Source organism: Epinephelus fuscoguttatus, linkage group LG20 (assembly GCF_011397635.1).
Source record: "Epinephelus fuscoguttatus linkage group LG20, E.fuscoguttatus.final_Chr_v1".
Lineage (NCBI taxonomy): Eukaryota > Metazoa > Chordata > Actinopteri > Perciformes > Serranidae > Epinephelus > Epinephelus fuscoguttatus.
The window spans coordinates 31986129-31997034 of record NC_064771.1 but is presented as its reverse complement, the minus strand read 5'-3'; the positions used below and the strand labels follow the sequence as shown (position 1 = coordinate 31997034).

General features: G+C 41.3%; 1 protein-coding gene across 1 annotated transcript; it reads right to left on the bottom strand.

Annotated features, from left to right (window-relative positions):
• Positions 1-7192: 7192 nt before the first annotated feature.
• Positions 7193-9591, bottom strand: arl4d (ADP-ribosylation factor-like 4D). Its single transcript, XM_049564481.1, has 2 exons — positions 9439-9591; positions 7193-8577 (listed from the first exon to the last, which is right to left on the bottom strand). Exon 2 carries the CDS (start codon positions 8465-8467, stop codon positions 7862-7864), a length of 606 nt encoding a protein of 201 aa, XP_049420438.1. The 5' UTR covers positions 8468-8577; positions 9439-9591; the 3' UTR covers positions 7193-7861.
• Positions 9592-10906: the final 1315 nt, after the last annotated feature.

Sequence of the window (10906 nt, the reverse complement as noted above, 5' to 3'; positions counted from 1 at the left end):
ATGTGTCTGTTTGTCTGTGAATGCTGCGAGTTATAGTGAAGCTGATTTATGTACTTGTGTTTGATATTGTCTCTATTAAGCCATGTTTAATGTGTGTTTAATGTGTGTTTAATGTGTGTTTTGAATCAACTAAACTTCACAGCACTTCACAGAAACGCTACCAGTGACCAGTATTTCAGAGGTGTAACTGCAGAGTGACACAGACACACCACCGCACAAGTATAAATCCACCTTTAGATGTAAAGAAGGTTTCAATTTCCAAGTCTTTATAATAATCCAAAACCAGATGTTTAAAATGACGCCATCATGAGAACTGCACACCAACAGAACACATGAAAAAGTTCTTCTTGAAAAGTGATTTGATCTGGACCCTCTGAGAGTCTGTGTGAAGGCATGAAATCATCTATGAAGTCATATTTAAATTCCCCCTGCAGCTGAACAAGTTTGGCCGTAAAGTCTAAATCACAGTAAATATGAGGCCCATAATTTCCTCATGGTTCCCATGAGCAATGAATCATCCTCGACTCTGACTTTGATTGTATTTATGAATATGATTAAATGTTCCCTGACCCCTGATGTGATACCCTTTCTTCACAAATAAAATGAAAATGATGACGACTTTTAGCCGACGTCGAAAGATGAATAAAACAGATGATTATATCCATGCGTTTGGGTGCGGGGGTCACCTCAGAGGTAAAGACGATTTCATACAACCACAGAAGCCCCACCCACTGTGACACCGTCTTTTTCACATCTAAGAAATACAGCCTGTGTGTTTGTTCACTCACAGCCCCGGGGGGTGAAAGACTGCACTCTGTGGTGGAGTCAAGCTTCAGTCCCTCCACATCCATTCAATCCTACAGGCTCGGCTCTAAATGAAGGCCAAGTGGCAGCTTTACGACCTTTCGGAAATAAAAGCTAAAGCAACTAATCCAGCCCTCCCACAAACATTGTCCCTTTTCAACCCACAAAGGACCTTCACTCTGCAGCATGTCCGGTACTAACAACAACTCTCCTCTGCACCACCACCATCCCGCCCTCCTCCCCTTACATCCACCTACATCCACAGCAATGTCAACAAGGTCGACTTCCTAGAAAGACTGTTGGTGTGAAACTTGAGACACTGTCATCAATACTATGAAAGAGGACGCAGAGGGTGAAAGAGCAAACAAAACAAGAGGTTGTCGATGACTTAACTGAGCAGATTAAATACGGACACAAAGAGGGAGATAAAGACGTAAAAAAAAATGTGGGAGAGGAAATACAGACACCAGGATTCCAGTATTGATCTGAGCTCCTTCGTCTAATCTCCCTGCCTGCTCAGTAACCTCCGCTGGATTGGACATCCAGCCACAGAAAGCAATCTGACCCCCACAGCTGCCCTCACAGGTCACCCTTTAGTGACTGCTGTCTCTGGGTTGCCATGGTGATGGAAAAATTATGTCTAGGCGCCGTTTGGACGCGTTTAAGAGGCTTGGATTTGTGCCCAGCGCCCTATTGCTGTTCACCATGGGGGCTGTATGGAGGCTGCAGCAGCAGCAGAGCGTTACGGCTCTGTGGTTATTTATCTGGATATTCTGTTACTTTTTTATGATTGTGAGAAGGCGGAGGAACGTTAGGGTTGTTTATGTCCCCCAGACCACTGATCAAAACCAGTGTTTGTGTTCCTGTTTTTAGTTGCACTATGGCTCTTTGAATATCAATGTGGACGAGTCCCTTCGTCAGTCTGTTCACCACTTTGATTCAGATTAAAATATCTCATCAACTACTGGATTTACTACCATGAAATGTTGTACATACATTCATGGTTCCCAGATGACGAATCCATCTAAGTTTGGTGATCCTCTGAGTTTTACTGTAGCCACCACCAGGCTCATATCTGACTCTGAATGACATGTCTGAACAAATATTGGATGGATAGTGATACATTTTAGACATTCATGTTCCCCCCAAGATAAATTGTTCAAACTTTGTTGACAATTCGACTTGTCTTCGCAAATGTCAATAACTTTATGACTTTTATTTATGATGAATACATACCTGCAAATCTAATGCCATTCCCACGAGCCTCAACTGTACTAATAGTGGTAATTAGCAAACGTTAATCCAAGATGGTGCTCATGGTAAACATTATACCTGCTAAATATCTGTATGTTAGCATTTACCTTTAAACACCAGTGCTTTCATAATGTCGTGTTATATTTGTCCTGGGAAGTTGGAATTTCTAGGTCCCTACTCAGAAATTTCAACTGGAACGCCCCCTGAAGTCGGATTTCCAACTTGAGAGCCCCGACCTCAAAATCCAACATGGCTGCTCCGCACATCAACAGTAAAGCGAGGCAAGGCAGCTTCATTTGTATAGCACATTTCATACACCAGTTCAATTCAAAATGCTTTACAGAGCAACAAAATATAAAAAGGTGCAAAGACAAAAAGATTATCTTAAATGTAATCTAAAATAAGTTTGCAGTTTGCAGGGGGGAGTAGGCAGTGTGAAAGAGTAATGTTTTTAGCTTCGACTTTAAAGTTGTCAGAGTTGTTTGTGCTGCATGATAACAAAGTGCTGCTTCACCATGTTTTGTTTTAACTCTTGGGACGGTCAGTAGGCTGGCCCAAGAGTTAAAACATTAAAATCCCAAAAGCTAATGCCAACAACATTAGCATGTTGTAATTGTGGGGAAAATGTATCCAGTAAACAACAAGTGCTTTGTCTGTGAATGCTGCGACGTATAGTGAGGCCAATTTGTGTACTTGTGTTTGAAACGGTTGCTGTTAAGCTGTGTTTAATGTGTGTTTAATGTGTGTTCTGCGTGTGTTGCACAAGTAGGCTATAAATGCTCACGTTGGCGTAGGCTCTGCATAGAACATGCCTCCGTCTGCTGTAATGACAAGAATTGTCTGTGGCCACGATCAGTTCAGGTGGCTGCCTGGTGGAGATCTGCACTCTACTGACTGCACTTTTCTAGTTGCATTATGTTTCCTGAGGAGAACAGGACGAATCATTAGGGTTGCTCATGTCCTTGGGTTGACTGATTGACTGACTAAGCCTGTCTTTGATTTATGTCACATGATTCCAGGGATAAACTGAGCTTTGTGCATCTAATCCTCTGACACACAGAATTCCCAGGGCTTCCCTCTTTCCTGTGTTTCCTGTAATGCCTCATTTCCGCTGCATAATTTGACTCAGCTCGACTCAGTTTACTTTTGGTATCAGGTCATTTTCTCTTTTCCACTGCAGACAGTATCTCCTCACATCTTCAGGTGATTACCATAATGATACCGGCTAAATCCTTTTATCGACAACAGTGGAACATCTACACTTTGTGAATTGTACGGCATAGTTTTGCCCGCTGCCACTTTGTGAAGTCTGGTTCAAGAGAATAAAAAATATTGCTTCGCCATTTAAAAATGACTGAATGAGCCCCACCTTTTAGTATCGGCTACGCTCGATTGGAACCCTGACCGGTGTGGTGCCAGGAACTAAACACAATTTTTGCGAATGGAAAACTAATAAAAAAGCGAGTCGAGCTGAGCTGAGCTGTACACACACACACACACAAGAGGCACTCGAGAAACACAGAGAATTACAGGGAGACTCCTCAGTGTGTGACAGAAACATGCAAACAAAAGAGCGTGCACGTGCAGCTCCCACAGGTTTCCTCCCCTCTGGATGGATCATGGCTCCAATTCAGCGAGTCAATCAAGTGTGCAGTACTGTCAGCACAACAGCACGTTTCCTCAGCTGCAACACAAGTGTCTTTTACACCTTCTACTCGGAGAATCTCTGTCGCAGTGTGTTTATCGTCGGTGGATTGATGCCTCCACATGCCCACAGTGTGTCTCAGCTGTTGAAAACACCACATCACGATGCTAATTTATTCAGAGACCAGCTGCTGTGTCAAGATGATTCTGCAAAAGACATCCTTGAAAGTTTTTAATGAGCTCAGTGATGTTAATAATGGGGACGGTGAGGTCACAGGAGTCGAGGTGTGTGCGTGTGTGTGCTTGCGTGGGCGTGTGGGTGTCTTTTCATATTATATGCGCATGCATTTATGTCTGTTTTGACATTCAGCATTTAAGAACACTCAGCGGGAGGCATCCGAGGAGGCAACAAGTCATTATCTCGTCATGTCGAGCAAGACAAATACGGCGCAGCAGGGGCACGCACACACACATTGATGGTAAGCAGGTCAACAATGTGCGACCTGTAGATTGGACCTTGTATTTGTTGCATAATATCATATTGACGTAGTGGGAAAATAAGTGGATTGAAACCCTCTAACACTTATAGAACTGCCATAAATAGCTTTAATGGTTTCTGCTGGTCATGAAATGACGCAACAGTAATAAGCTGTTACATGACACATCAGAAATAGTTTGTTTGGATGGCTTTAAATTCAAGTGTGAATGCAAAAACAGCTGCAACCTCTATTTCCACACACAGAGACGTGTTTGTGACGCAGAATTCTCAAAATAGTGAAGTAAAAATAATGAAAAATCAAAGGTCTGTTTGCATTTAACACACCAGGCATCCTTTACTGTATTTAAACACAGTTATGATCATAAAGATTGTGCTTATTTAGGGTCATTAAACATACAAACATGACTACAAACAACTCTGTTAAAGAGTTATTACTTCCAGCAGTAGTGCCTCTGACTTAAATTAAGTGTTCTCCACCCAGACTTATTGACTTCATCCTGTTTTGGTTTGTAAGACTGTGTATCAGACGTACAGTACAGCAAAGCTTCTACTGCTGAAGATGGCCTCAGGTGGTTCAGTCCCTCATGATCACTCCACAGGACTGAACCACCTCTGAACCTCCTCACCACTAATTGATGCAATTACAGTGTCAGCAGCTGGCAGACTAGGAGGTGGGAATCAAAGCAAATGGATTGTTTTGGTTGGTGTGGGGGAGGGGAGGAGGGGAGGAGGGGGAGGAGGAGAAGACTCTCCTTCTCTGTGAAAGCCTAATTTGCCAACTCAGGCTTTAATAGGTTTGAGGGTCACATCTGCAGACTGTAAGATTTGGATTCAAGTCATTTTATAATACAACAACAGTCTGCGTCAGATCTTTTGGTCACTGGAGGGGGGAGCAGAAACAGGCTTTAAGAAACAAAACTAATATCTACTCTCATCCTCATACGGTTTGTATGCTACCTAACAGATTAGTCTCCCTAACAGTCAGGTTAGATTAAGGAAAATAGTCATGGTTGAGCATCGTCACATTACGTAATTAACATAAAGTTACGTACCAACGTTAAGTTATGTAGGTTAGGTTTAGGAAAATAAGCTGGTTGGGCAGCGTTACATTACGTACTTAACGTAAAGTTACATATGTTATGGAAGTCAGGTTTAAAAAAATCATGTTGAGCATTGATACATTAAGTACGTAAACTAAAGTTACATACTTAATGTAATGTTACGTAGGTTAGGTTTAGGAAAAGAAATATAGTTTAGTATCGTCATATTACGTACTTAACATAAAGTTACGTACTTAACGTAATGTTATATTTGTTACGTTTAAGAAAGTAAAGTTACGTAGGTTAGGTTTGGAAAAATAAACAGGTTGGGCAACACCACATTACGTACTTTACATAAAGTTATGCATGTAAAAAAAATTACATTGAGTGTTACATTACGTACTTACTGTACCCTAAAGTTATGTACTTAACATAATGTTACGTAGGTTAGGTTTAGAAAAAAATTATGTTGAGCCTCATCACATAAAGAACTTAACCTAAAGTTTCGTACTTAACATAAAGTTACGTACTTAATGTTATTTTACATAGGTGTGGTTTATAAAAGTAACGTTAGGTAGGTTAGGTTTAGGAAAAGAAACATGGTTGGGCATCGACACATTATGTACTTAACGTAATGTCATATTTGTTATGTTTAAGGAAGTAAAGTTAGGTTAGGTTAGGAAAAATAAACAGGTTGGGCAACACCACATTACGTACTTTACATAAAGTTATGTATGTTATGTAAGTTAGGTTTCGGGAAAAAAATTGGTTGAGTGTTGTCACATTAAGTACTTACTGTACCCTAAGTTATGTACTTCACGTAATGTTACGTATGTTAGGTTAAGGAAACTATAGTTAAGAAGGTTAGGTTTAGGAAAAGAAACATGGTTGGACGTTGTCACATTACCTTTCTAACACAATGTTGTGTAGGTTTGGTTTACAAAAGTAAAGTTACGTAGGTTAGGTTTAGAAAAAAAATTATGTTACTTAACCTAAAGTTTCGTACTTAACATAATGTTATGTAGGTTTGGTTTAGGAAAAGAAACATGGTTGAGCATCGTCACATTACATAACATACAGTTATGTATTTATCGGTTAGATTTAGGAGAGAAAAGTTACATATAGTGAAGGTGGTGAAGTAGAAACATAATTCGGCTTCGTCCCATTAGACTTCACATGAAGTTAATTACTTAACATGACAACATACCCTGAAATTACTCAAACTTTTCATGATTTCACAATGTTACAAACACCAGTGTCTTGCATTGAAGTCCTGTGTTTGATTGACCATCTACCACCACAACTGCCTCTTTATGCGGACTTTACTCTTTATACTACTTCCTTCTTTACTCCCATCACTACATTGGTTGCGTGATCTCAGATAGAAAGGTATATGTATGAACAGTGAATGAGAACAGCCGACAACTTTTTGGCTGATATGATGTCGTTAATAGTAAAAAAAAGTTGCCTGTTTACACATTGAAAAAATATGAAGCAACATTATGATTCATTTGTAGTCCAATATTCACTCTCTTTTAGCTCTACTTTTGGTCACCACCAACTCCTGAGGAAAATATCTGACTTTTTCGCTGCTAAATGATTCAGTATGTTTACCAGCTAGTCTCTAACTTTGTTTGTCTGCAGTTTGGTGCTGGGTCTAGTGGGCTTATCAGAACTTTTTCACAAAAAACAACAGGAATAAGAGTGAACCAAAACAGTAAATTTGAGGGCTAGAAATCCAAAACAATGAACTAGTAGAGGAACTGAGGAAACAACAAGCCTCCCCCTTTGACATACACCATACCTACTTTTCCTTAGTCCAAATCTGTCTTGGAAACATTTCATGATTTGGCTCAATACTTTACTATTTTCCCCATTTCTTGGCCCCGAGCCTGAACTATAAAGATGTTCCTTCATTCACGTCCATAAACTACAAGGAAAGCGATCAGCGTTCTGTACAGTGTTTCGATTTATTAAGTCTTCAGTGTTACAAAAATGTACAATTTGTATAAACATTATTGTTCTAATAACTGAAACTTAACCTCTGTGGCCATGAAGGGAATGCACTTAGGATTACTGTTCCATGGCAATTAAATTTAATATTATTTGGTGCTCCTTCACCGCTGTTTCATTTCATATCATTTACAAAAACTGTCCAACACAAACACAAAAATGTGTAATAAATATTTCAGGGAAGCCTCCGTGGAACAAAAACAGCTATTTCAGTGGAGTCTGTGCACGTTGGTGAAGGATAACAAGGACATTAGGGACCTGCCACATGGATTTAAATGTGCTCATATATTAGTCAGTTAACAGGAAGATGTCTTGTTAGGATTCGTCTTTAAAACAAGTGTAGAAAAGCACTTAGTGAAGACTAACTGCTATCACAGTTCCCTTTAAATCTCTATCTTCTGAAGAGCAGCTGCAGGATCGCAGAACAAAGAATGTGTCAATACTGCTTCAGTTATTATGAGCAAATCCATTTCTCCTGACCCTGCGGCCGTCTGTAATTGTTGTTGTGTTGGCACAAATCGCTCCCCCATTAAAAGGGACCATTAAGCTTGGAAGTGTCTCAACCGTGGATAAATCTCCTCGTGTCTCCACAGCGTGAGCCAAGAGTTCATCTCTTCCTGCTCCTGTTGTGCTTCACCATCTTCTTCCTCTTCAGGATCATCTCGTACAGTTTCTCCAGGCCCGGCTGGAGCCCCTGGCCGTCCACTGCACTGCAGCTCTGCACGTGATGCAGCGTGTACATGCTCAGTTCGTGCACGGAGAGCAGCTTCTCCACCTCGCTGACAGACATGGCTGAATCCAGGTCCTGTTTGTTGGCCAGTATGAGCACGGGGACGCCCTGGTTCTCTGAGGTGCGGGTGATCTTGTGGAGCTCCACTTTGGCCTCCTCCATCCGCTCCAGCTCGGTGGAGTCCACCACAAACACCATCCCGTCTGTCCGCCGGGTGTAGGACTTCCACAGCGGGCGCAGCTTCTCCTGGCCGCCTACGTCCCACACCTGGAAGTTAATGGTCCGAGACGTCCCCACGGCCACCTTGATCTTCTCCGTGTTGAAGCCCTTGGTGGGGATCGTCTTCACGAACTCCTTCAGTTTGAGCCTGTAGAGCAGAGACGTCTTCCCCGCCGAGTCGAGCCCGATCACCACCACGTGCAAACACTGGAAGTTTGGCAGGAAGGATGTGTTCGGAGCGATATCAGTCAGCTGGTTCCCCATGGCTGCAGCCAGCAACTCACACCTACTTAGGTGAGGTGACAGATTCCTGATTTAATCCTTTTTCAGTCGAGTGGCATTTGTTCCTGGCGGGGTCAGACGGTGCTGGAGACCTCATCAAAACAAACACAGAGTTAACATTTAATGAGGAGACAATGGCGGCTTCAGGAATGTGACACCTAAAGAATGCAGAAGAGACATTTACGACAGTGATAATTATCAGCATCTGAGTGCTTGATGCAATTTCACTCAATCAGCGTGGCATTCCCTCAAAGTTATCACCTCACTGTGAGCACAAAGCATTTGCTCAGTGTGGCTGCACACTTGAGTAACTTCACATTCTGTTACATAAAACAATAAAGGTCTTGGCCACATTACAGAGCCTAACAGCAGCTAACTGGGTGGCTGAGGTTATCCACAGCCTAAATCCTCTTAACACTGCTAAACCTGAAGGGCTTTTCTTGGCGGGCAGATTGATTTCAGTGCAGCGGATAGATGATATGTATTCACTGTGTCTATGAGGACTGCTGCAGCAGCACTAATCCGGTTGTTGTTGACATCCTGATACTCATCAAACAGCTGCCTTTGGACAGAATACAGACACTGCGTGTTTGCAGGAAGACAGGCTATTTACTCACGAGGGGAAGCATTCATCGAGTGTTGTTTGTAAAGGAAAAATGCACAGTCATGTTCCTTGATTTTATGTTTTTATGACTTGGCTGGATGTTAGGAACAACCTCAGCCACCTTAGTTTCCCTCCTCTCCTGCAGGAAGCCCTCTAGTTTGCATTGCATGTTATTAATATACTGTTTCAAATGTTCAATTAAATTAAACAACTTCAAAATATCCTTTGAGGTGAACTTTAAGGGATAACCAAACACCATTAACACTACTAATATAAAATGCATGCAGAATATCACGCGCATAATAAACAGTCCTCCTCCTCTGTGCATTAAAAACAAAAGCCTTCATACCTTTTTAAACATGAGGAGGAATCATCATCATCATCATCCACAAGCGATGAACACATCCATAGTAAACAGATGATGTTTGTCCCGGCGGTCACATCCGCTCCTCTTCTGCTCCGGCAGCACTGAGGAGCTCCGGGGAGGCACGAGCGCACAACACCTAAAGCCCCGGTGACGTCACGGTCATCCTAAAAAGTTACTTCACGCCCCCTGCTGGTACAGAGGTGAACTGCACGGTGTGTATGAGCCCATCTCAAAACACAGAAATACTGTAGTATATAAATCCTGTCTTATATCATTAAATTACTGATGCATCAACATGTAAGCAGCTCTTTAATGCTGTATTTAGCAAAGTTATTTTTTTAATACTTTCATACTAACTTGGGGAGTTTAATCTACAACCATGGGCGGATTATGAGACAATGGGGTCATGAGCTCAGGCATGCAAAAAGCCCCACTAGGTTGTTTTAGGTCGTTTCGCCTCTTTTGTGGTCATGTTGCACCTCTTTGTCGACATGACACATCTCTCTGTGGATATGTATCTGCTTGTAAGTGTTCTGTGTGTCTTTATGGTCATTTTAAGTCTCTTCGTAGTCATTTGGAGTGTCTTTGTCAGTGGTTGTTTTGCACTTTTGTAGTTGTTTTGTGTCTTTGTAGTTGTTTTGTCAGACTTCGAGGTCATTTGGTGTGTCTTTATGGCCATTTTGTGTCTCTTTTTGGTCTTTTGTGTCTCTTTGTAGTTGTTTAGTGTCATTTTGTAGAACTTTTGTCAGACTTTGTGGTCATTTCTTGTGTCTCTTTGTAGTTGTTTTGTGTCTCCTTGTGGTCATTTCGTGTCTCTTTGTAGTTGTTTAGAGTCTTTTTGTAGTCTCTTTGTCAGACTTTGTGGTCGTTTTTGTCTCTTTGTAGTTGCTTTGTGTCTCCTTGTGGTTATTTTATGTCTCTTTGTAGTCATTTTGTGTCTCTTTGTAGTTGTTTAGAATCTTTTTATAGTCTTTTTGTCAGACTTTGTGGTCATTTTTGTGTCTCTTTGTAGTTGTTTTGTGTCTCCTTGTGGTCATTTTGAGTCTCTTTGTAGTCATTTTGTGTCTCTTTGTAATCATTTTGTGTCTCTTTGTAGTTGTTTAGAGTCTTTTTGTAGTCTTTTTGTCAGACTTTGTGGTCATTTCTTGTGTCTCTTTGTAGTTGTTTTGTGTCTCCTTGTGGTCATTTCGTGTCTCTGTAGTCATTTTGTGTCTCTTTGTAGTTGTTTAGAATCTTTTTATAGTCTTTTTGTCAGACTTTGTGGTCATTTTTGTGTCTCTTTGTAGTTGTTTTGTGTCTCCTTGTGGTCATTTTGAGTCTCTTTGTGGTCTTTTGTGTCTCTTTGTAATCATTTTGTGTGTCTTTGCAGTTGCTTTGTGTCTCTTTGTGGTCATTTTTTGAGTCTCTGTAGTTGTTTTGTGTCTCTCTGTGGTCATTTTGTGTCTCTGTG

What these genes read in the sequence shown, in the direction of transcription:
- arl4d (XM_049564481.1), bottom strand. Translation starts at nt 8,467, where the DNA reads ATGGGGAACCAGCTGACTGATATCGCTCCGAACACATCCTTCCTGCCA.